Here is a 25574-nt window from a genome sequence, read left to right as displayed (position 1 = left end):
GTGCTTCCATGTACATCTATGTTCTTTGGTGAAGTGCGTATTTAATGCGATGGAAGTCAACAGGACATTCACGAGTAATTGATAAGCTAAACACTGTCAAAGTATAGAATTCTCTCTTGTTGCAAAGCGTTATTCAGTGTTCAAACTATTCAGGCACTAAGTGCCAAATTCCTGTCGAGCGGTTTTTGCCATAAAATTGTCATTGAAGTACAACTGCGTGGCAGCTCTGGAATCTCAAAGGTAACCGGCATATAATGAAAAATATACCCACCCTCGTAATTTTCAGTCTTTTGTTACTATGTGATTGACTGTTAATTATTTTTAATAATTTAGACAAGGATTTGGATCAATCGCAGGATACTGAAATTTTTGTTGATTCCTTTCTAACCATGAAAGTAAAATTGCGATAACGTCCGAATAACTGGACCTCGTTTTCCCGCGTGTTCTAACAGGTTTGGAAGACCACAGTCAACACACGTCTTAGTTATTAATTATTACTTATAGTTATTTTCACATCGAATGCATTCTGACAAGGCTCTTTGCATTATTTTTCTCCATAAATCTCATAATTATTTCTTGTATTTCGTCGTTCAAATTTTGATGCATCTATCGAATGCGATTGCCATTTTGTTCTTGCAACGTTGATTGCACCTTAAATTCAGCTTTCATAACTTATTGTACAGTTATTTTCAGGATTAAACTCGATCACGAAGCATGTTTTATGATTTTTTGATAACTTCCTTTATAACATCACGCTGAAAACGTGTCTCACATTTTTATGGATCATATTTTTCTTTTTCAAATCCAGTTTGGTAGATTTTAACTCTAAAAATCGGACACAAATTGCAAGATTTTAGTTTCATATTATTGGTACATTATTTGTGCAACGATGAAAAACGACTTTCTTCGATTACTCAATTTGTCATTCATTGGACCGGTGTCCAAAAATCGTTTGGCTTGTGTACATGAACGCAATTTCCATTTCAGGAAGTTAAAATGTGAATTTCTTGATAGCTCATTAATCTTTGTTCAAATTTTATGCTCTTACCTTTAAATTGAACGTTTTGCAATGTCGAAAAAAATCTGTCTGATTTGTCCATGATCAAATTGTTATTGATGACAAAATAGAAAAAGTACCAAGAGTTTGTTGTATAGATTCATTATTGTCAAAATTAAACACTGTAAGATCAGTAATTTAAGTTGTGTATCAATAACAATGCGTATTTCTGTCTAATTTTCAGAGTCAAAAATGTCGAGGGTAAGAAGATTAGGGATTTCTGGAATCCGAAACTTCGGCCCTGGCGATGATGAGAGGGGATTACAAACAATAAGGTTCAGTCACCCGTTGACTATGATTTTTGGACCAAATGGAACCGGGAAAACAACCATTATCGAGGCCCTAAAATATGCGAGCACAGGGGATTTTCCGCCTGGCTGTGGTGCAAACAACCAGAATTCATTCGTACACGATGCTTTGCTAACCGACGAATGCTCCGTAAGTAGGAACAATAGAATTAAAAAATATTTGTATCAAACGATTTATTTATGAAAAAATTTGCTTGCCTCAGTAGAATCTCAATAAGTAAACAATCAACCAAATGCTCGGGACGTTGATGACAATCTGTCGTTAGAATTACTAATTATTCCCTTACATAATTTCACACTTTTTATAATATTGTTCCATAATTTTTGTCGTACAGCCCTTTGAGAAAAATCGATATAATTTGTGTCGAATCACTGAATACCGTAAGCCTTTTCAGGAAGGTACGTTATACTTTGTGACTGACGCGTGATTTCAGAACAAATTCTCGTACATTAGGGTAAAATTAAGCAGAATTTGAAATTTGAACCCTGAATATGTTGATGTGATATTTTTCAAGGTTTGTTAGGTTTAACATTGACCTTATGACTTTTCGATTTGTTATTAGGTAAAAGGTGTGGTGATAGCTGAGATGTGCGATACCAAAGGAAACATAGTAACGGTATCGCGAAGGCTATTATCTGTTCAAAAAAAGTTTAAGAAAGGCTGTAAAGTCCTGGACACTACTCTGTCTACGAAGAACATAAAAACGGGAGAGGTGAGAAATGCTAGTAAAAGTTATGTGACGTCATTTGCGATTTTAACAATTGTGGATAAAGGAAATGTATATACTTTAGAGGATTTTGTTTCGAAGCTACATTTTTATTTTTACTTTGAACTGAAAAACTTACACATCAATATATAAATAAATAAATATCATCAAAGGAATCCTCTGAATACAATTTTAAAAAGTCCCTTTTGGAATTCGAACTTTTTCTATTTAATTTACGTAGAATGGATGCATTTTATTTTTAAATTCTGACAATTTTAGAGATTTTAGGTGTAAACAATTAATAAATGTAGCTTCTAAGAGAAACACGCTAATGTATGCATATGCATTATATATAGTGTGGGCTAAACAAAAAAAAACCTGGACTAATTTAAAACGTGAATAAAATCTGGACGCGTCGACCGAGTTTCAGAAAAAATTTTCTTGCTTGAAATCAGAAAAATAAACCTTTTGTTTCGTGTTTGAAAATCCAAAAAATCCTTATCCCTTGCTGAGATACACGCTCTTGAAAAATGGGTTTTGAAAAAGTCGCTGGTAAAATGGAAAAAATTAGTATCAAAAACTCTTCAATGTAATTGCTATTTTAAATTATGATTTAAAGACTCATTTATTTTGGTTTGATTTTCTCTTTATTGCTTAAAGTTAGTTTTGGTAAGCTTAAAGAATTAGCTATAAGGATTGTATGAATTTAAAAAAATATTAAACAGCTTACGAGTATTTTAAATTTTAATGAAAAGTGAATTTTTCCCATATTAAATGAATGGAAAATAAAATTTGAAATAGCGACTTGTTAGTTTGAGCTAGAGAGCTGATCTTTTGGGAGGATCTTTTTTCTGTCAAAAACCAACATTTGAGGAATAAGAGCGAAAAAATGAAAGAAATTCTTTTATGGCCTCCCTAACATATACATACGTATATACATGCATACATATATTTCTTTTTTTTTTTGTTTTTTAATCAGAAAGTATCGATAAGCCATCGCTGCGCCGATGTGGATCTTGAAATGGGTTTGGCTTTGGGAGTGTCAAAACCTATTTTAAATCACGTAATTTTTTGTCATCAAGAAGATTCGACATGGCCATTAGAAGATGGAAAAAAACTGAAAGAAAGATTCGATCAGATTTTTGACTCTGATAAATACAACAAAGCAGTCGAGAGAATTAGAAAGTTTAATAACAAGATAAAAAACGATCTTCGTGTTACTAAAGCTCAGAGAGAGTCGTTGGAAATTTTGCTTGAAGAATCTAACCAGAAGAAAAAGAGCTTGGAAAAGTATGAAACTCGACTGGTAAAGTCTATTCAAAAAGTTTCTGAAGTTGTTGAAAAAATGAAGCCTCTTAATGAGAAAATGAACGAACTTCGTGATTCTGAAGCACATTACATCAAGTTACATACGGAAAAAGGTGAGCAAAACTGTATCATTATAGAAGATTATACTTTCGAAAAATTTCGACAGCGTCGAATCCCTGTGAAAATATGGTTAATATATAAATATTGAGACATAAATCAATCTCGTGAATTATTGTATTCACAGAAACAAAAAAAACTGAATATGGACTGATAAAACAGCAAATAATGGAATTGAAAGAGAGCATACAAGTTCTTCACGACGGGACAGCGGAAGAACTGCAAAAAGAAATTGCTGCATTCGATAATACACGGGTTGAAATGGAAAGTGAGATGGAAATGGTAAGTTAGACATAGCGATGCGAATGAGACTGCAGTATGTGATTTTGTATATCATTCCAATTTCGTAGAACACAAGGTATTATCTTTTCAAATCGCCCATCATCTTTCATATTACTGAAATTTTTTTTTTCTACTATTTCAGCTGAAGAATAAATCGAGAGATATGAACAAAGAGGAAAGCAAGTTAAAAGTCACTATCAGCAACAAGCAATTATCGATTGGAAAGTTGAAAGAGCAGGCTCAAGCGTTGGAAAAAAATATTTCGCTCCGTAACCGTAAACTTAGTCAAATGCGAACAGAATGGGGTCTCGATGAAGTTGGAGAAGAAGTAACAGAGACAGGTAGAGTGTGATCAGAAGTTTTCAATTTCACAGGCTACACAGTGCGTCCCCTATTGGGCTATTTTCCTAAATATTGGAACGCTAATTACCCCTTTATTTTCACATAGCTTTCTCCTATTTACCCTAAAATTACCTGGCTTGAGCACTGGAAAGCCTGATTTCATTTTATTTACATGTTTCAACTGTAATTTTGAATTTCTAACATGCCCAGACCCTTTTATAAGAATTTTTATTGCAGGATATGTTATATTGTTGCTATGATTGAATATTTCTCTTTCGTAGAAGCTGCTGTTGGTTTCGACCAATTGAAAGATAAATTGACTGAGATGGAACGGAATATCAAGGACATAGCGCTCAAGCATCAGGCTGTTGAAAAAACATTACAAGAGGAATTGGATGCCCTCAGAGATCAGAAATCTAAACTCGAATCAGGAATGGTCCTGTTCAAAAGGCAGATAGCTGAGAAACGAACGGAGACAAGGAGAATTCGTGCGCAAATAGAGGAAGTATGTTGTTTTTTTCTCGTTCATTTATTGAATGTGACTACTTTCCATAATATATTGTAGCAATATTTCAGTTACTACTTTTTTTTACAGTAAGATAAAGCTAATGAACTTGGTCAACGAAAAAAAATCAGAAATTTGTCGACACCGATGTAAACTGCTTTATTTAACAGAGAGAATATTTCACTAGGTGAACATGTTAGCCAGCCAATTGGAGTTAGTCGACTCTAAATTGCAAGAAGCAAATACAAAACTTGATACCATGGCTGCAAGTTTTGACGTTGATGCCGTGAAAAAAAACATAGAAGATGAAATCAAAAAGCGGGATCAGATGGAATTGAGTTTGGATAAATTGGATGAAGAAGTGAAATTACTTCAGCAACAAAGTTCATTACATGCTGAATTGGATCTGCTCAGATCAGCTTTGGCAGTAAAAGAAAAGGACATTCAGAAGTTGTGCGTAATTTTTAATTTGTATTGAAAAAACTCATTTTTTACAATCAAAATAGCCAGGCAAACTTCACTGTAACTTCATTCAGTATAGCATAAGACCGTTCGCTACTTGTATCAAAGAGAATTGAATGTAGTCTGTTATTGATAATGACTGGCAAGTATTATTTTCAGAAACTTCCATATATTTCTACGAATTTACTCCAAACGTGAATTTCTGATAGTTTATCAATTTTTCTACAAATTTCTGACAAATTCTAGTAATTTTGAGGAATTTAATAGAAATGAACTATTACAATTTCGATGCAGGAAATTAATTACGACAGGTTTGTAGAAAAATCTTGATATATCTTGAAAATTTCTGAAAAGTTTTCTAAATTCTAGTTTTATTTATTTATTTATTTATTTATTAATAATTTGACGGACACAAGTCATTTTACATGTATATTAACAAAAACAACATAGGTGGACCATCCAATAAATGTATAATTAATGTTTCGAAGTGACAAAACACACTAGAAGGCTGAACAGGGTACTGGGTTTAGGATACTTTTGGGCTACATTTGCAGGTTTCAAGTTTAAACAATTCTAGAGAGTTCAGGGCGCGAGTTCCTGGGGGTAGTATGTTCCAATTTCGAAAGATACGATTAGTAGTGTGCTAGTATATAGGTTGCTTTCAGCTACCGAATCCTCACAAAGAGTCCGTGGGTTTCCAATTGGATGATTGATATCTTGTACTACAAACATTTCCGCGATGCGATCACATCTAAAATTACCATTTAAAATCTTAAAAGTCAATAGATTGTCTGAGGTTACATGAAGGGACTTAATGGTACTTAATTTAAATCGCTGAATGAATGGGCTGAAATCGTGATCAAACCTGTTCATAGGGTTACCCAATTTGAACGCTAGATGCCTGGCAATACGGTGCTGGACAGATTCTAAAATATCGACCGTGTATATAGGCACCAAATTGGACAACAATATAATAAAATTGGACAGCCAAGGCTTTTGTAAAGATATAGTACAGAGTTAATGTTAGTAAAATTGCACGTGTTCCTAATAATAAATCCAAAGGTTTCGTGAGCCTTGGCATTTATTAAGTCGATATGTTTGCGGAAGCATAATTGCTGCTGATGAATAACGCCAAGGTCAGATTTTGTCTGCACCTGTTTAATCGCGTTATTGAACAATTTGTGTTTATAATTCAAAGAAGATGAAGATCTGGTAACACTAGCAGAGAAACATTTTGAAGTATTCGAGGGTAGCTCATCGTCGACCATCCATTTCTCAATGGATAAAATATCTCAGGGTCAAAAGTCAAGGGGTGTACTAATTACTTCCAATATTTTCAAATCGTCTGCGTATAAAAGAAATTCAGTCCTAGATATATATAATCCTTGATGTCATTAATAAATATAATGAACAGTAGGGGGCCAAGGTGAGATCCTTGAGGTATCCCTGAAGTTGCTTTTATAGGCATAGAAAAACAGTCGTTGAATTGAACAATTTGAGTACGTTTGGAAAGATAAGAGTTGATCCACAAGCATATTTGACCATGGATACCGAGATTGTAAAGTTTAATAATTAAAAGTTTATTGAAAACCTTCCTCTACAGATATGTTCAAAATTGTTCAACAGCATTTTAAAAATATTCACTTGAATTAATTTCTATAAATTTCGTATTTCTGAGATTTTTCTCTACCAGTGATTCCTAAATTAGAATTTTTTTATTAGGAAAAACAAGCATCAGGCGAACTTGAAGATGCTTTTGAAAACCGAAGTATTACCGGAATCAAATTTGAAACATACTCTTAGTGGAATTCACGATAGCTTTGTGAGTAAAAAATTATTAATCGAAAATCATTTTTATTGATACTTTAAAATTTTCATCAACTTTATCAGTTTCATTATTTCATTTCAGAGTGAACAAATCAAACAATTGAACCACCAATTGCAGAAAGAGCAACGTGTGCTGACCACACTTGAAACTACAAAAAAACATCACGAACATGAAATAAAGGAAAAAAATAGCGAGCTTGAGGGTAAACATATGAGGGTACTTTTTATTGCATGAAAAAGTTCTACTTCGAATCATGGATTTTGAACATATCAAAAACACTGTTCTGATTAAAAATTTGAAACATATAATACTATGCAGAGTAAACAAGAGGTACACATATTATTTCAGACATTCAAGATAAAATAGCCACCATGTGCCATGGTATAGACTACGAAGAAGTTTTGCTACATGCAAAGAAAACCGTGCAAGATTTGCAGGATTCCAAAGGAATGTATACTTACAAAAGTATAGCGTACAAAGATTATATAAAGAAAACAGATTCCTGCTGTCCGCTCTGTCACCGTAATTTCGATAGTCAGCAGGAAATTGAAGAATTCAAATCTGAGTTGAACGAGGAAGTGAACAAATATCCTAACCAGTTGAAAACTTGTGAAGAAAAGTTGAAAGTTCAGCAAGAGCGGTACGATTCTTTGCTGCAATTGAAGCCACTTGTGGACAAAGTTAAACAAATAGAAGAAACCACCTTAAAGAAGTTGAGAAACGACTTGATTCAAGTGAAACAGAAATTATCAGAGTCTCACGCGCGAGTTGAGAAACTGCAACTACAGATTGCTGAACCTGAGGGTAAACTAGCGCAATGCAAAGACATTGTCTGTGATGTAGCACAGTGGGATCAGTATTCTGCAGAAGTCGTAAAACTGAATCAATCTATTGCTCGAGTCAAAGCTCGTCTTTCTGACAAAGTCGGCGAGAGGTCTATGCAAGAAGCACAAGCCGAGCAAGAGTTGTTGAGAAAATCTCTCAGCACTATACGCAAAAGGATCGAAAAACTGCAATCATCATTAAGTACTCACAACGATAAATTACAACAGGCAAGAGAGTCTAGAAATAGACTGGTCGAGGAGCAATTGAGAATGAAGTCTGAAGTACAGAAACTACAGCAGCTGCAGGACAAATTGAAAGACTTGCACGCTGAAGAAGTATCTCTACAAGAAAACGTGCAGCAATTGCAGGTGCAATTGGGACCCGTTAATCAGAATCTGGCAGCCAAAAATGATTCACTCCAAAAAATAAAGGTATTTTTAAACTCATGAATCGCTCTTGAAACTGCACTTAGAAGTATATTCAAATTTTTATGATTGTAAACATTGTGGTATGTCATCATTAATTATAATTTTTGTTTTATAGCGAGAGCACCGAGAATCGCTGGACAACGATCGGAGTGTTGTATCTCAAAAATCAAGGAGTCTGCATGATTTGAACACTATCCAATCGCAAATTGATAATAGCATCCGCAATGGAGTAACGGACTCGTTGAGGAAATCTGAATTGGAAATGAAGAAGTATCAACAGATGGATGAAGAATTGCAAAAGAATAAAATTGAAGTTACTACAAAAATTAACGAAATAATTAACGAAATCTCGAAACAAGAGACCCGCAAACGCGACATGAGCGACAACATGATATTGAAGGAAAAGGGCGCAGCAGCCGTAGTGCTTCAGCGTGAAATAACAGAGTTACGAGAGAAGTTAGGTAACATGAATTATCGCCAGCTGTTAGATCACAAGAAAAAACTAATAGACGAGGAAGAACTTCTCATTCGCGAAGTAAGTGTGTTCGAGAAATTTGAAGGATAAATTCAGGTCTGGAATTAATTTCTTTGGTATTCGTAATTTCAGAAAAACCTCGAACAAGGAGGACAAGACGAAATGGAGCGTAATATTAAACAGTTGAAACGTGAATTGAACAAAGAAGTGTATAGATTGGCTCTTAAAAATTACATGCGCAAGTCCGCTGAAGTTGTTGTGAGTATATGTTAAAAAACACCTTAGTATTATTTTACATATATTTTTCAGCTAAACTTGGTAGATTTCATAAGAAGAAATCTTTAGAGTATAAGGAAATATGGCAAAGTAAGGCGACTTGAGTTTGGAAATCTCAGTTCTCATGATCAACTGTTCATAAGAATTAACGACTTACCTATTTTCATTTCACAAATGTAAAATTTCATAGTTGCGTGACTTGGCGAAAAAATCTTATCTTTATAAATTATATCTGTACAAGTTGTAAAATGATCTTTGAATTTAAAGGGCTGCAAAGAACATAGTAATTTTTGCTGCTTCTGAAATAGCAGGTTTGAAGTGCAAACAGATCACCTTAAAATCGCGTATTGAAATACGTCACACGATTTTTTTGTCTCAGTTAGCGAACATCGAACGAAAATGTGTTCCGGAAACTTGATCAAACGTAACAGACGAACAAGTTACCATAGACGCGTTTGTAATTGATGTAGAGTAAATTTTTAAAGAAGCACCTTAAGGCTGGTATTTTGAGCTTGAAAATAGTTATCTGAACAGCTGTCCAGAACAGTTGTTTGCGATTTTTTCGCAAAGTCACGTACCTTTGGACTTGAGCAATTTTTCAAGGAAAAATGGATGGCCAGTTAAATTTTAGGAGCAGGGCATTTACTCAGGCCTGCACTCCATGCATTTCTATGTATACTAGGTGCAAGAGGAAGCAATAAACGACCTCGTGGCGTATACTACAGCCTTGGATAGGGCAATAATTGAGTTTCACGAAGAACGAATGGCTTCAGTAAACCGGATTATACTAAGATTGTGGACGCAAATCTATAAGGGTAAAGATACGACGGCTATTCAGATTCATACAGATTCAACCGAAGGAATGGGCAACAAAAAAAGAGTTTACAATTACAAAGTTGTTCAAGAGAAACAAAAGGTCACTATGGACATGAAGGGACGTTGCAGTGCAGGGCAAAAGGTGAGAAACCCGTAGTTTGTGATTACTGATTGTGAGACAGAAACAGTAGTCCAGTCAAAATAGGTCTGAATTAAAAATATTCGGCATATGGCTGACCTTTTGTATATGGAGGTTTTCGACACTCAGGATCTCAAATCTGAAGTCATTTTTGAGCTACGGAGCCGACGTTTCGAGAAAACAGCAAAAGTGCACGTTTTTTGCGTTTGCCTTGAAAACTGCTATCGATAGATAAAAAACGATTTGACCATCGTGTAGAGCGGAAAATTTGACATCGAATTATGTCTGCATATGTCGGAAACGGAGTCGGATTCACAAATTAAGAAAAAATTCATTATTTCACCAAAATTCCCCAGATGCCATCGATAAGTAAAATTGCTGTGTTCTATTTTAACTGGACTACGGGACCCAAAATCTCAGGGAACATCTCAGCTAGTAAAAACACGTGAAAGTATCCTTGCAGATGATGAAAATGAAGTATTTTTTTGTATTATTTTGCAGGTACTTGCGTCAATCATCATAAGAATGGCCTTAGCTGAAACATTTGCTAAAAATTGTGGTATATTTGCATTAGATGAACCGACAACAAACCTTGATGTGCATAACATAAAAAGTCTAGCTCAGGCACTGGTTTCGTAAGTGTAGTTAAATCATTGCTTCTTCATTTACTGGATTTAATTAAAGTCATATTTTTTCCATCAAAAGGACAGTATTTTTATCCAATGTTATTTTTGCATGTTACAGAATTGTGAATCTTCGTTCTAAACAACAGAAGAATTTCCAATTGATCGTTATTAGTCATGACGAAGACTTTATAACTCAACTAGGTAAAGTTGACAAAGTCGGAAAAGTTTACGAACTTTATCGAAATGAGAAGTAAGTAAGCTTCAACAAATTTTTCAAATTTTACATAATACCTGAGTGATGTTGTATAGCCCATACGTTCTTAATCAAAAGTTAGGAAAAGAAAAGACTGTTGAAAATATGAAAAAATCTCTAGCAATGTTATTTACATCAAAGATAATAAATACAAATTAAACAAAATTCCCATTCTATGATAGAAATGAACTTGAACAAATTCGAATATCGGGAGCCATGATATCAGCAATTTAAGACAAGGTTTTGTAAAACGAATATTCAAAATGCTTAAACGCTTGTGTTTTTCATATGATTATAATGTTTTTGAGCTTATTTTACTCGCTGACAAGAACCTCGTAATTTATTTGTAAAACATTCTAGAAATCTTGAATTATATATTCACCTTCACGGACGTAAATTACACTACCAGAGACTTTTTAAAAGTTTTTTCTTCCTTTTCAAACTTGAGATACAGAACATATGGTGCATTCATCCTCACCTTTTGTTAACACATCTAGATACTGAATGTTTTCCAATTTACGGGATATGCTACTCAAGATATCAGAAAATGGACTGTGTTAATGCATTGATGATTACTTTACAGAGGGCTGACTGAGGTTAAAGAGTTGTGCATTGAGAACAATGCAACATTTGATGATTGCTCTCAAAATGGAGAATCCTCAGGTGAAGAAGATGCCGCAGACGTGGAAAGGCGTTCACGTAAACGAAAAGAACTTGCCGAAGAAAGAAAAAATTTGCTGAAAGGCAATTCGTCCGTTAGTCCTCCACGCAAGAAGAGAAATGAGAGAGAATGAATGACGATTAGTCGTGCGATCAAGTATGAATATGTAGTTCGGTAACAAGGAAAGTACTGCGCAGGGAATTTTTGCCTTATTCAATAATTGATATTTGATAATAAATTTAAAGAGAGACATAAGATTATATTCACTATTTAAACTGTTATAAGGAATTTTCTTTTCATCGAGAGAGCTTGTATTACAAGTTTCTACATATATGTTCCAGTAGTAGCTTGTTTTACAAATATGTTTCATTTTTCCAATTCATTCTTTACTTAAAAGGTCTTGTATTTTATTAATGTACACTTAACATTGCATTTATACTTTATCATACTTATACATACGTCGTTACGAGTATGTTGTTTTATACTTTTTTTTTTAACTTTTCAACTAGGATTTGTATCAATTACAAATATGTTAATTATTGTTAAGAACGAAATAAATTAGTATAATTAAACTTCTTCTGTTTTTCTTCACGAAAGCTGTATTCCCTATTCACAGATGATAGTAACAAAAGTAATTACCATTCCAATAAATCTCCGGATTTTCGTCAATATTGGTCACTATTGAGAAGTATCACAGCATATCAGCCTTGACTTAAAATCGGAATCCACATCACACTTTGAAAACAGGTATACTTCACTTTTTGCAAAAACTAAAGAATGCAAATCTTTTCAGACTGTTCGGCTGTTAGCTTGAACGAAAAATATTATTCACTTACCATTGGAAGTGCCAAGTTATTTTCTGGGAATTTGATGTGGTGTGAAGTTCACGACTGTAGATGCTACTTTCAACAATGTTTCAAAAGTCCATTTTTTCTAATTCCTGTAGCAAAGTATGCAAAAGTGACTGTGTGATCAACATGAAGATAGCAAAAAGTATACGAATGGATTTAAATTGTGAGGACGTGTAATATTGAAATATTCCAGTTTTTAAAGCTGAAAAAGTCATTAAATAACAGGTAAGTTTTTCTAAAATTCTGACTTGCCCGTGTGTAAAAAAGTCAATATTTGTCTATCTTATCGTCAAACTTGAGAATATTTAAATTTGGTGGTGGCTAAGTAACAGAATTTTGTTATATTGATATGTACGCGAAAAAAATGTGTTATATTATAATTAATTTTTTCTAAATGTATAAATAGTTCAATTGTACATAGAATACATAGTAAAAATGTATACCTTCGTATAATGTTCAACATATACATATATCTTATTTTCCCAATATTTATATCTTGTTTCACAGGTGTAAAGTCAACACTTTGAAATACAGAACGGCTTTGACATTAACTTAAGTTCAATTTTGCCAAGAGTGCATCGATACACCTACACAACTGACTTAGAAAACATGCACAAGAAATATTAGTTCCTTGACTATAAATGACGATTGCTAATAATCATTTATTCCTACATTTGAACTCTGTCGTGATTATAGACGCAATTCGGCATTGGTTTTTCAGTACGAAGTGCTTCGAGGCAAAAACAAGGTATCTATCACTTACAGATATATCATATATACTTTAATTTCTTAAATTATTCGAATCAAGAGTATTGTTCTTTGGTTTCAAAGATAGATGGATAGAATGTTGACGTGATTAGCTTCACATAATTCCAAGGAAAAAATATCACGTGAATAAAATCCTTTAGCTGTCGCTACTGTTGCCTTGATTCATCGCAAAGTAAGCGCTTTGCAGTTCTCTCAAATTGGTTTCTAGAGTAGCCACTTCGTCATACTTGTGAGCGTCCCTTGCTTGCTTTATATACGCCCGAAGATTGTTCATTTGTTCTATTATCGGATCCATAGATGATGCGAGTATTGGTGTTGCGCTTGATGGACCCCAGCCTTGTGATTTGTCCAGTATCATCTGTAAAATGTTTTCTAATTACTAATTAATATGGAGTGCATGTCATTGAAACACCAAACTTTCTAATCAAAATGAAATTTATATGTCTAGTTTCATCCAAACTTCGCTAGTGGAGTGTCAAACGGTTAATGAGAGAAACGAATCGATTACTTTTTGTTACTATTTAAAGATTTTCAACCTGATCATTTCTTGACACTATGACAAAATCGCTAATGAGCGCTTCTCGGTTTTGTTGTTCCCTCCGTCTCTCTCTTTGCAATTCCTCCATCTCCATTTGTCTCTCATGCTCGATTCTATCCTCAATTGCTTTTCTACGCCTTTCTTTGAATGCTGTATATTCCTCCTCTGTAGGCAAGGGCTTGGAGTTTAGTAAGTGTTCTTTCAAAAACGTTGTCGCTGCTGATCTGATCATCTGCTGGAGCTTCAAAGTTTGGCCTTTCGGGGGATTATCCACGTCCTTTATTCCCAAAATAGAGATTCTCTTACTGATTAAGTCTATGTTCTCTGCTAGCTTTGCTATTTTAACACGTAACGTTTGAGCATCCTGAAGATTATACGTGGTTTCCCCTTTTCTAGAATTTAAACGTCAATGTTACTTGTGTTTATGTGTATATCTCGAAATTGAAGGTACAATGAGTCAGTGATGGGAAAAATTGTAATTAGGCAATTACAAATTACAAATGAGAAATATTATTTGTAATTTATGCAGTGCTAATGACAAATTACACATATTATTTGTTTGTCTACATAGTATATTATATATTTGTCACTGAAATGCAATTACCTAATTAGAAATTGCAGTTGCAAATACTAAAATTAGTGTACCTTAAAGACTCGCACATCTTGTTGTACATCACTGAATGCTCGTTTGCTTCGTCTATATATGAACGCATCTTTTCATAAAACTGGCAAATGATCGGTTTTGATAATTTTCTCTCTTTCAATTGCTCCCTAAACCTGAGGAGTTCTTCGCAATGAACGCATAGTCTGAAGTGCTGTTCACTGCGAGAAGGATCATTAACTAATGAAATAATACTGTTTAAACTTCCGCTAGATGGGGATCTAGCCAACTTTGATAATCCTATACCGGCACGTACAAATCGGCCAGAAATTCTGGATTCGGTCGATGTCGGAGATATTGCTGAATCATCTTGTACAAGGGTCGGATTCACCATATTTCCTAAAAATAATTGATCTGTTCGTTACCAGGTTCGATGCGTAATGTAGTAAAACTTTTTTTCTTTCTAGGAATTTTCTGGAAATACATCAATTTCTGTGTTAGAAAATTTCTAAAAAAAAGAACAATTTTTGAGAAGTTTTTTCAACTGGGCTTCCAACAATCTTTTCTTACTTGCATCTCCCAATGCCAAAAACATTGTGCAATCGTGGCACATAACGGCTCCACATAGTCTGCAATGATGTTTTCTTCTAGCGACATGAAAACTCCTAGCGCAAGTTGGACAAAGTTTAACAGACTTGTCATCTATCCACGGAACAATGGATTGCTCATGGACTGCAAATCAATATAATATCATACATTCTTTATCTCTTATCATTCTATTATGAAATTTCGTTAAACATCCTTATTTCGAGTCTGTACAACTCTAAGTTTATAGCAGCGATAACAAATGTATGAACAAGTATGTACAACCTCTTCTGCTGATAGGATCTGATGGCAATTCATTTAATAGTTTGTCCAATCTTATTATAAGTTTATTAGTTTCAGCGGAATATCTTTCCAGTCTTACATTTCGTACTTCAGTAAAGTATCTTGTGTAGGATCTAGTTTCACCTGCAATAATACAGATAATATACATAATGGTATGGCACTATTTATTTTTGTCAAATACGTATAGTTCTAAATATTTCAATGATTGAATAATTACTTAAAAAGATTGTTCAAGAATGCATGTGGAGCTTTGGTGAACGTAGTGAAAGCAATAAATTGCATAGTAATTCGGTAGAAATAGGAGTACTACATAATGCCGAAAGAATACCAGCAGAATTAAATATTATCCTCAGTGTAATTTCAGAATTGGAAGATAAACAGAGAAGTTTGAGGAGTCTAATTGTTAGAGAAAACCATTACTTTTGGATAAAATTATGAGTTTGATTTTAGCATGAATTTTACCTCAATTGAATTTACTTCAATTTTAACTAAGGTGTCTGTTAAAAATTTAATCACAGAATTTCGGTGAAATTTTAGAATGAATCGCTATTTCGCAACTTTGAAATTGTCTGAAATGTAGTAACTTAATATACTGAATTTAAAAAAAAAACTTCTAGTTTGCGAAATCAAACGAGGAACAGTTCGTAACATTAATGTCACGAATCATTAAAGAAAGAACCAATCTTTCGTGAATAGATTCACTTTTCAGATCGTTGTGATTGCAAAGTGAATATACTTTGTCTTATTCAAGTAAAAAGTCACAGTTAATGCGTTTTGGAAAGTCCTAACTTTACGAGATATCTATTTCATGAAAAACATTTTGTTCAAAACATCGAATGAATCTCTTAAAACTCATTCTGAAGTCGTATAGTGATGATTTTTTCAGTATCACAGTACATTAATGATAATAGCTTCAGAAGAAAATGTTAACTTTTGGTTTAAACATTCTACAATCGCACGTATGTGTGCGTAGAATTGTTAAGATCTCAGTAATATAAATATACCCAATTCCTGAGGTTCCCAATCGTTGTAGTAAAAGTCTAGGCTGGATTCACGGTACTTCAAAGATGTGTCGAGTGTTACTAATTCTTCCGACGATCCCTCATGCTTTAAAATTTTTTTCTTCGCTTTACCGTACAGTTCTGTAATATTCATTGCGAGTTAGAGTGATTGAAACACCAAGGAATAAGGATTAATCGACGGAATGAAATACCTTTGAGAGTTTTCAGAATTTCTGGATTATCATTGTGATATTCTTCAAAATGTTTGGTTAGTTGATGCGGAGTCTTCAAATCTGTCTTGCAAATAGAACACAGGAAGCCCTCCAGCATTTGTTCGCCTTCCGCCATCGTTTGGGAACTTCACACGGTACTATTAATTACGATAATATTTCAAAGTTTTTATTTCTGGATTCACCACATTAATCGGTGGGTGGTCTCTTGACGTTTGCAGCCAGACGTTTGACAAGTAGCACAAGTAACGTGCGCCGGGAACGGCCATCTTGGATTCGCATAATTGATCTCTCGAGTTACAGATTGCATTACGGATCGATAGTATTCGAAACGGTGATTCGAATGATCTCGAAGTTTGAAACTGTCCGAGTCCTTGAGAACTAGAGAAATCAACCTATTTACGCAAGTCTTTTGTTTTTCTGACACTACAGGTGCGGGTTTTTTTTTCTACAGATGGTAGCGTTGTGAAGTCAGGTACAAGAGCTTGAAGATGTATTTAAAAAAATCAAATCGAACGATTTATAGTTGTAACGATAATCAATCACTGCAAGAAAAATATTTTTCTCTTATAGGTCTACATTCGATATGACTCGTTGCTTGAAACCAACGAGAGATTTCGTTTGCACGGATTTCTTTTGATGGATTTGTTGAGATACTATGTGGGTAGGTACACTTCTGTTTAAAATTAATCTTGGATCATATATTCTTGAGAATGAGATAAGATGTATGGCAGCTAAAAAGAGGTGATTATGAAATTTCGAAAATTGACTTGAAAAACAATACATGTGGAATACTAGCTGATGCATATGTATACAAATTAGCATTGCACTAGCATTTGTACCTTCCAACCAATGCTATACGCTCTCGATTATCATTAAATGCAGACGAAAAGTTGGAAATAAATTTTTTTAGAATAATTGAATATCGTTGCAAGTACAAATCCATCGATATGATTTTGGTTTAAATACATCTTCAGCTCTTGCACTCTATGTAGATAAACCAACATAAGATAAGCAGAGCAAGGACCTCAGTCGATTTAGTTTCAAACTCAGGAAAGTGATCCCGAAAAATCCTCCAGTGGCTGCTGTGAGCTTAATAAAGACAATTTGGCGCATTTTTATTTCGTGAAAAAAATGAAGGTATATTCGTTTTATTTTATTCAATTTTTAAAACATTCTAAAAATATTCTCTCATCTTCGAGGATTCATCCTGGTAAATTTTACCTGTACGTGTGCACATGTGGTAGTATCAGAAAAATTAAAGCACGCCTAAGGTTGACTCGTAATGTATGTATTCGTAAGAAGAAACTTTTTATCATATATGTATTATCATATACTTTACACTAACTAAATGCCAGGAAATGTAACTCCAACAGCTTGCACTATGTTCTCCGTGGTTTAATATATGGTTTATTCACCTAAGACGATCAGCTGAATACCCATTCATTCGAACACTCGACAAAGGCAGATCATAAAACGTAACAGAAGTTGCTTATACACATGTGGATTTACCAAAAAAATTGTAGTTATTTTTCTACATTCTCAAAGTTGTCTCAACTCTAAATTCATAACCCATTGCTATTTCCCAACACAAAAAAAACAACTAGATGAATGATAATTTTTTTAAATCAAAGCTAATTTACACATCCATAAAGATATTTCGTTTTGCGAGTAAATCTGCCTGTGTATAGGCAATCTGCATGGCATTAATTCAGCAACGTTAAAAGTGTTCGCACGATTACGAATCAAGAGGCCCGCAAGAAACATATCAAGCATTGAATATGTAAGTTTATGCAGCTTTTGAAGCTGATTAAATATATAGGTAAAAATTTATCAATCAGAATTTGTATTTGTCCGATTAAATTCTGGAAAAGACAATATTACTGCAATCCAATTGAGAGACAAGGCATCGTGAAATTGTCCATCGACTGAGTTTCTATCAAATGCATTTGGAATCAGACGTTGATGATAATTTACACATTGCTTCATACAGTTATATTTTTGTTACAGTTACTGCATTGATCCGTATGATCCTTTCTAGACTATATTGGACCTCCAGAAAGGCAGAAAAGGCATCAAAAAGAGCGTAGGACCAACAGCAGAGAAATTACGAAGGAAAGACGAGCAGCAGAGAAATGACGAAAGGAAATTTTTCTTTTTTCGGCTGTATCTCTCTGCGCGGAATCGATTTCTCTGAATGATTACCGTTGATTGTTTCTGACCATTCTGTTTGTTTATTATCGTTGTTTGACTCGCCAACATCTGCACTAAATATTTACATCTGTTAATTAGATTTCTAACAACTCATTTTCAACATGTATCCGTGTCCGATGCTCCATAGTTACTATCAAAGATGTGAAAATCAAATTCCTAGAAGAGCTCTGAACCGGATGATAGACCAAGGTCAGACTTAACCTGTTCTATACTGTAAAACATTAAACCAATATTTGACCCAACGTCTTTCAAATTACATGATGCCGAAAGTAGAGATCACAATTACGCGTATTTTAAATGTATAAAATTAGGTTTAATCATTTTTCATAACGTAATTCGTTTTATAACGCAGGCACGGTTTCTGGCTATGTAGCGTTGAGAAAGGTAATCGGTTGATTGTTTTAGGAAAATTCAACAAATATCAAGTCAAAGAAATCGTCATGCAGGCTTTTGCGCTTTGATTTTGTGACACAGTCAATGTAGAGTAAAGTATCCAATCTTAAAAATGGCGTAAAAACATTTTTAATATTCAATATGAGCTGGTTGATGTTGCATATTTACCGTCATCGGATGGCGTCTCCCGGATTTAAAGCTAAAATGTTTTTCCAGCGATGTTGAAGGACACAGATTGCAGAGAACTGGATCCCCCGATACTCAGGCTAAATTCTTTGCATCCCGAATGTTACGCTCCTCATGTGGACGTGACACGTGCCAAGTGTGCTTTCGGTCGGCGAGCTCTACCTAAGCTGGTGAACCTTTTAGCCTCAATTAAGGAGATGTCCTTCCTGTTTTACCGAGAAATTCAACAAATCATAATTTATATTTTTCTCCTCTTATGAGTCATGAAATCGCTTGGATCTCAGAGAAATGGTAATATTTATTATCGTGTCATCGTTCAGAAAATTTTGGAAAATTGAAATCAGTCGGTAAAACAGGAGGTTTTGAAATTTCCTGAAATCAATTAAATGGCGTTCGGTTCGTAAATTTGAATTTTGCATAAATCATGCACGTTTACACGCCGGATAATTATGCAAGGTAATTTCAAACGTCATTTTTTTATTTTACGTATGTTTTAGTAATCCGCATCTGTCGGAATTTGCATTCTCATCATATGAACCATAAATCGACATAACCGTCCCTAATCGGAACGTTGATCGGACTTTAATCCCATATTTAATGCTAATTTGCAACTTTGTGAAAATTTGCTTATTTCTGAAAATCAGTTATTTCAAAATAAAGTCGACCCATATTATGAAAAATAGTTGTGTATCATGAATCACGTTTCATATTCCCCGTTGTAGCGAAACTTTACCAATAAGTGAAATTAGTTAATTTTTAAGTCCATCTGGCAGTTTACTCGAAGAATACGGTTATTTCAGAGGACGGAATTGCACAGTGAACATCCTCGGATTGTTAGACAAGCGGTCAACACGATCGCCGATTTGATCCACAACCCGGAAAGCGTTGTTGAGGCAATAAGGCTTCGTATACCAGACAGGTCGAATCGATTGATTGATTTTATATCGCATTTTGAAAGACAAACTATTGAATTGGCTAATCTGGTCGCAACGCGTGAGTTAATTGGATATGATTGATGGTTACTGATATTTTTCTAAGGTTGTTAAAATTGTCGGATAATTTACCAGCAAGTGTAACGTTAAAAAATGTAACATAAGCAATTTCATGGGGTAAATCCGATTGAAAATAAGTATGGTTATCTGATGTCCCTCAATTCTATTAATGACTCACGCTGAACGTGACGAGATACCAGATTTACGAGAATTGATTGCTTTAGTCAAGCATTCTAATGACATGCTGGCATAGTTTTCCCATTAAATATTACGGATAAGAGCGATATTCGCTCAGTTAATTCGAAATTCGCATTATTATATTAATTGACCGTTTTATTCATCATTTCGGGGTTATGTTTTAGTTAGAATATCTTCAGTATACATCACAGACAGAACATTGGTTTCTTTTGTCTATGAAATTGATTAAATAATCCAGATGAACAAAATAAATCTTGGTTACATGTTACCGACTAAATGAAATTATAATTTACGAGTATAAAAAATTGAATTTCTTAAAAAAAAAAAAAAATTTTAATTTGTAGACTGATTTCGAGAAAAAATTAATCAAAGCGATGGTAGAAAAATCAGGATTTTTTAAATTCACCAACTTAAAAAATTACAGTTTTAACAATTTCGAGTAGATGGTGAGTCTAGTTCCAAAGTGTTTACTCGAGGAATACGATTAAGAAATTTATATTAAATCTCTGAAATATTATTATCTTATCTTGTCCTTGTAAATTGGTATTCAAAAAATTTCGTATACCTAGACATTTCAGTTTTAATACTTGCACAAAATTAAGCTAATGTTTCGATTTCTTTATTCACAGAATTCTGAAAATACCTGAAAACGTTCTGTCAGACTTCTGTCAAATATCTATAAGAATAGAATCAGATTCTACTATTAGAGTTTCAGATATCTGTTCAATCAACTGATGCTGGTTTGTTTGACTGATCAGGCTAGCAGATCTTTTGGTATCTGAAGATCCCTTCCTCCGTGAAAGAATTGGAATGATTTACACATCGTTGGCCAGTCAATCAAATGGCGGTTCAGCGATTACCGGTAACCCATCGATAGTTTGCAACTTGGTGAAAAATTTACGCGATGATCTTGACTGTGTACGGTTGAGGGCAGCAGAGGCCATCGAAATGTTGGCGAGAAATTGTCGAGGTGAGGCTTAATGGGGAAGAAAAAAAATTGTAACATGTTGACAAATAAAAAGGGGCCTTCATTAAAAAAAAGCATTATAACATTAATGAAGCAACGAAGTCAAAATGTTTTAAAAAAAGTTCTGTGAATTATGAATTGAACAATAATAAAACAAGAAACTTGTAATCTCGGGTAGTTTATCTTTTTTTGAAATTGATTTTTTCAGTTGCGCAAGATCTCTGCGCCTTTGGATTTATCGATCTGATCGTCGATCGAATAATTGAAGAGAAAAAGGATATTTTGGTCAGTTCTATAGGCTTTAAGATCCTTGGAAATGTGGCGATTTCCCGAAATTTTGACGACGTTTTTTTTATTCAAGGTCGTTCATCTCGAAACGTTGAAATCTCTTCTGGACTGCGACCAGAAGATTCACGCGATCGAGATTGGGACGATGGACAAACTCGTCATGCTCCTCCAGCGAAAGGACGAGGATATTTTAGTTGCATCTCTGGCATGCTTAGCAATTTTGTGCTCTCATCCCGTCGGCAAACAAAAATCAATCGACATGGATCTTCTCTTCGTCCTGAAAACCTTCCTCGAAGATGAGGTGTGATTACGTATTTCCAGAAAAAATGCATGTTTCTCCAGAACTTCATTTGATAACGTATTACAAATATGAAAAAATTTCGAGTTCTAGTGATCATGCGCATTTTCTGACTGTACCGCGTTATGGAAAATTGAAATGGATTTCTGAAAGAGATTAGATAGTTTTCCTGAAATGTCACTGAGAAAAATTGGACTCATTTATTACATGATATAGTAGATATTTTTTTCACTACAATTAGAATTATGAAAAATTTTCACAAAAATGTTTAAGAATTATCTGAGACATTAATTTCCTGCGTGTAAATTGTGATATTTTAACGAATGTCCTAGAAATTACAGTATTTTGTTCTTTGATATTTATTGGAAAAACTGAGAAACTGCGAAAAAAATCATATTGTGAGTAAATTCGTTGAAATTTCCAAAAGTTTCCAAAAGCAATTTTCACCAGCATTCTTAAGGTGGACAAGGTTAGGACAAAATGGCGGCTAAGACGCAGTCAGCTGATCACTTTGGACGAATTTAACAAATATCCAAGCACGAATCATAACGGCGTACAAGCGATTTGACTTTCATTTTGCGACATTAAGTCAATCTAGAGTCGAATAATATGCGAGAAAAAAAAAATTATAAACAAAATTATAACAGCCCTAAAATTTTCTAAAGGTTATACGATTTTATTACAATACCATTTCATGACTCGCGGGAAAAGAATTTATTAGAAAAATGTGATTTTAGCGGCCATGAAATCGGTTTCTGATATCTTTTACCATTTTTATCTTATAAATGTTGCTCAGCCCTGGTTGAAAAATATTTTGGAGTGTTTTAGCGACAAAATTTTGAATGGTTTTAAAAACTGTAAAAGTCCTGCAAGAGTTCTGGTTATTTTTTCTGATATTCGAATTATGTTCCGACTATCTTCACGTACCTAATTGAATCACTATCCGAGTTTAGTTGTAGATTCTATAATAATTTTCAAATGTCTAAGAAACACATGTGACAAATTTTAACTTCTCGAACGAAACTCTCAGAAGCTTCTAGAAGATTTTTCATCAAATCTTTATGAAATAACTAAAGGTGTTTGAATAACATGAAATTAGTCAAAACAGAATCAGGGTCTATAAAAAATTTTGTCAAAGTTGTTCAGACACTTGTTAAAAGTACTCAGAAATATTTTTTATCATAGAGAGTTTCAAGGCCTGTGTTTTTATAATCAGGTCAATTGTTAATCGATTTTATTAAACTTGCTTTGTTGACACGTATTTTCAGCGAAGAGCTGTGCACACGAAAGCAGCAGGCGTCGTTGCATTCGTGACAATAACGACACCGGGAAAATTACGGGCCTTAGATCTGCAGATAATGGGTCGTCTTTTGGAATTGGCTACCGATTTTCACTGTAGAGAACTTCAGCTCATGGCCTTGAAGGTACGACGAATTGACTCCGTGCATGAAAAATTTTACATGCGTGTAAAACGGAGAAAGCAAGAATAATTCGGTTATATATTTGTGGTTTTTGTCAATCGAAAAAAAAAAACAAAATTGAAACAGATACGGTAGATTAAAAGTTATATCGATATAAATTATCATTACTTTATGTTTTTCTGCTTTATACGCATATAAAAGTTGGGCATATTTTTTCATACACTAGGACTCAATTTAAGATGAAATCTTTCTCGTTTTTGTTACTATCCTTCAGCAGCGATGATGCAGCTCGTTAAGGATACGGGAATGACTGATTCGAACAGTGAAGTGCACCTTGGGAACAAATTATAATATGATAATATTATTATAGCATGTGCTCTGTGTCCGGTTCGTCGTTGAGCAAGCATCTAAATTTATAATTACTGTTGAATGTCCGCGTCCTTATGGCATACATACATTTAGAGATTACGAATTGAGATTAAGGATAGATGATCTAACCATGGTAAATGATGCTGCACGATTGTTTCTTTCCCATGTACATACATCCAGCGCATAGACTCGAGTCCATAGTCGGTATTTCCCTCCGGGATAAAGATCAGCGATGATCGTGACTCGCGGAACAGTCGCATTATGAGCATCATATTTCTTCTTCTCGCAATTTTCATACGCGTCTGAATTTCTCGGAATTTATATTATATCCGGAAAAAATATTACAAAACCAATGTTATCAGTTGTCGATCAAACTTTTCTAATTTAGTCACGCATTCGAGATATAAAAGTTGGAAAATTAATTGGTAATCGGTAATCGTAGAGTCGTTTTCCATTACAGTTTTCACAATATTCTCACAAATACTTTCATTGTAATAATTCTCCCTGTATTTTAGAAATTCGAATTTTTCGAAACGATGGAATATCGAAATAATGTATAATTACTAAAAATTGTCTTATATTTGCCACTTTTCAGGCGTTGACGAACATCGCCGAGGTTCCCAGAGGCAGAGCCATGATGTTGCAGTCGAACACGATGTTCATCGAGAATATCGATACGTGCAAAGACGAAGCCACTGAAAGGCACAAGGCAATTTTAATGGAGACTATTCGATGGCAACCGTAAATTTCATCTTCGTAAATTTTTATTCAATCCTCTTGAGAGTATTGAAATTATACATATATAGAAATCTACGGACACTCTGTTGATAGTTTGTTGCTAAATATTTTGCTGAGAAATTTCTGACATTTCATATTTCTGACTAACTTCTCTCGATATTTTGTGATAGTCCTTGAAATGTCCCAATTTACAGATTCTTTTAAAATTTTCCAGAGTCGTGACATTTGAAGTATACATATTTCAAGGTAAAAATGTCATAAAAAAAATAAATCGTCCCAGACTCACTGAAACATTTACGATTTTCTTTGTTTATTCAGAAGTTTGAAAATTATACCTCGTACTTTGGTATCCGTTTCAATTCCGCTGCAACGGTCGTTTTCTCCTCGTTCTATGGTTTTCCAATTTTTCCTTAATCATTCCTAAGTTACAATCAAAATTTCTCACCGCACTTTGAAAAGTTCCGATTCATAGAAATTCCGAGATTTTCCGAGAACAAAGAAATTCTTGATATTTCTGAAATCCGTATTTTGTGTAATATTGCAAATGTTTTATAATTGAATAAATTAAATTGCTTATTATAAACAACTCTAAAGCATTGTGTTTTTGATATTTTTTAATAAAACTTATTATGTATTGATACATAGAAACTTCGTCCCGAATATATTAATGCATCCATGTATTTTTTGGAAACAAATGATATCGGAGGCGAGTAAATTTCCGTTATAATAATAAAATCCCAGCGTCTCAGATGGGTAGGATAAAAAATAAATCAACAATTTTCACTCCAGACCCAGAAATTCGTCGGTCGATCTAAGACAAAATATTTTCAGTCAATCTATTGCAGTTTCGAGATTAAATCAATCATTACCCAAATGAAGCAATCGGATCATCTGTGAAGTGATCACTGGGTGTATAATTCGTGATCAGGTTATGTAATTATTTTACGTCAGGATTAACGAAAAATAGCATCGAGATTTTAATTGTTCGTCAGGGTAAGTAATTCTTTCATCAATTTTATTTTAATAAACATACTGTAATGATTCAGAACTTAAACTTGGATTGACGAATCGAGGATTAGAGGCGATAAAAGTTATAGAAACAGACTGCGCGTTTCAAAACATGGTAGAAGATTTATACTTGACATGGGAATTTGTGATCAAACATCTTTTGTCTTTATTTAATGAAAAATGTGAATTTTCTTTGCACGCAGAACCTGA

At 34.0% G+C, this 25574-nt stretch overlaps 3 protein-coding genes across 4 annotated transcripts; 2 read left to right on the top strand and 1 right to left on the bottom strand.

Moving 5' to 3' along the window:
* On the top strand, nt 1-12459 carry LOC107222860 (DNA repair protein RAD50). Of its 2 annotated transcripts, XM_046730838.1 has the most exons (18): nt 1-240; nt 334-452; nt 1242-1495; nt 1929-2078; nt 3052-3493; nt 3625-3779; nt 3922-4120; nt 4403-4626; nt 4814-5079; nt 6811-6910; nt 6998-7118; nt 7265-8172; nt 8285-8704; nt 8777-8902; nt 9603-9878; nt 10377-10510; nt 10620-10751; nt 11338-12459. In XM_046730838.1, the coding sequence occupies exons 3-18, from the start codon at nt 1250-1252 to the stop codon at nt 11546-11548; spliced, it is 4110 nt and encodes a 1369-aa protein (XP_046586794.1). In that variant the 5' UTR covers nt 1-240; nt 334-452; nt 1242-1249; the 3' UTR covers nt 11549-12459. The 2 variants fall into 2 exon arrangements, with proteins under 2 accessions (XP_046586794.1, XP_015517869.2); XM_015662383.2 differs by lacking the exon at nt 334-452.
* A 236-nt stretch (nt 12460-12695) lies between these two features.
* LOC107222861 (rabenosyn-5) lies at nt 12696-16582 on the bottom strand. Its single transcript, XM_015662384.2, has 7 exons — nt 16275-16582; nt 16066-16203; nt 15044-15184; nt 14744-14905; nt 14218-14572; nt 13571-13964; nt 12696-13392 (listed from the first exon to the last, which is right to left on the bottom strand). The coding sequence occupies exons 1-7, from the start codon at nt 16408-16410 to the stop codon at nt 13171-13173; spliced, it is 1548 nt and encodes a 515-aa protein (XP_015517870.1). The 5' UTR covers nt 16411-16582; the 3' UTR covers nt 12696-13170.
* A 1926-nt stretch (nt 16583-18508) lies between these two features.
* On the top strand, nt 18509-24830 carry LOC107222854 (radial spoke head 14 homolog). The gene is made up of 8 exons (XM_015662375.2): nt 18509-18695; nt 19116-19255; nt 19886-20004; nt 21034-21245; nt 21451-21527; nt 21604-21831; nt 23097-23252; nt 24214-24830. The coding sequence occupies exons 1-8, from the start codon at nt 18608-18610 to the stop codon at nt 24361-24363; spliced, it is 1170 nt and encodes a 389-aa protein (XP_015517861.1). The 5' UTR covers nt 18509-18607; the 3' UTR covers nt 24364-24830.
* Nucleotides 24831-25574: the final 744 nt, after the last annotated feature.

Source organism: Neodiprion lecontei, chromosome 2 (assembly GCF_021901455.1).
Source record: "Neodiprion lecontei isolate iyNeoLeco1 chromosome 2, iyNeoLeco1.1, whole genome shotgun sequence".
Classification (NCBI taxonomy): Eukaryota; Metazoa; Arthropoda; class Insecta; order Hymenoptera; family Diprionidae; genus Neodiprion; species Neodiprion lecontei.
This window is presented reverse-complemented; position numbering and strand designations above follow the sequence as displayed.

Excerpts from the sequence above, each read along its gene's own strand:
- LOC107222860 (XM_015662383.2), top strand. The coding sequence starts at position 1,250 with ATGTCGAGGGTAAGAAGATTAGGGATTTCTGGAATCCGAAACTTCGGC. Across the intron at positions 2,079-3,051 it reads AGAACATAAAAACGGGAGAG|AAAGTATCGATAAGCCATCG; the intron begins GTGAGAAATGCT and ends TTTTTTAATCAG. Across the intron at positions 7,119-7,264 it reads AAAAAATAGCGAGCTTGAGG|ACATTCAAGATAAAATAGCC; the intron begins GTAAACATATGA and ends ATATTATTTCAG.
- LOC107222861 (XM_015662384.2), bottom strand. The coding sequence starts at position 16,410 with ATGGCGGAAGGCGAACAAATGCTGGAGGGCTTCCTGTGTTCTATTTGC. Across the intron at positions 16,204-16,274 it reads AATTCTGAAAACTCTCAAAG|AACTGTACGGTAAAGCGAAG; the intron begins GTATTTCATTCC and ends TGAATATTACAG. Across the intron at positions 14,573-14,743 it reads TTTGGCATTGGGAGATGCAA|GAAATATGGTGAATCCGACC; the intron begins GTAAGAAAAGAT and ends AATTATTTTTAG.
- LOC107222854 (XM_015662375.2), top strand. The coding sequence starts at position 18,608 with ATGTATCCGTGTCCGATGCTCCATAGTTACTATCAAAGATGTGAAAAT. Across the intron at positions 18,696-19,115 it reads GAACCGGATGATAGACCAAG|CGATGTTGAAGGACACAGAT; the intron begins GTCAGACTTAAC and ends ATGTTTTTCCAG. Across the intron at positions 21,832-23,096 it reads AAACCTTCCTCGAAGATGAG|CGAAGAGCTGTGCACACGAA; the intron begins GTGTGATTACGT and ends ACGTATTTTCAG.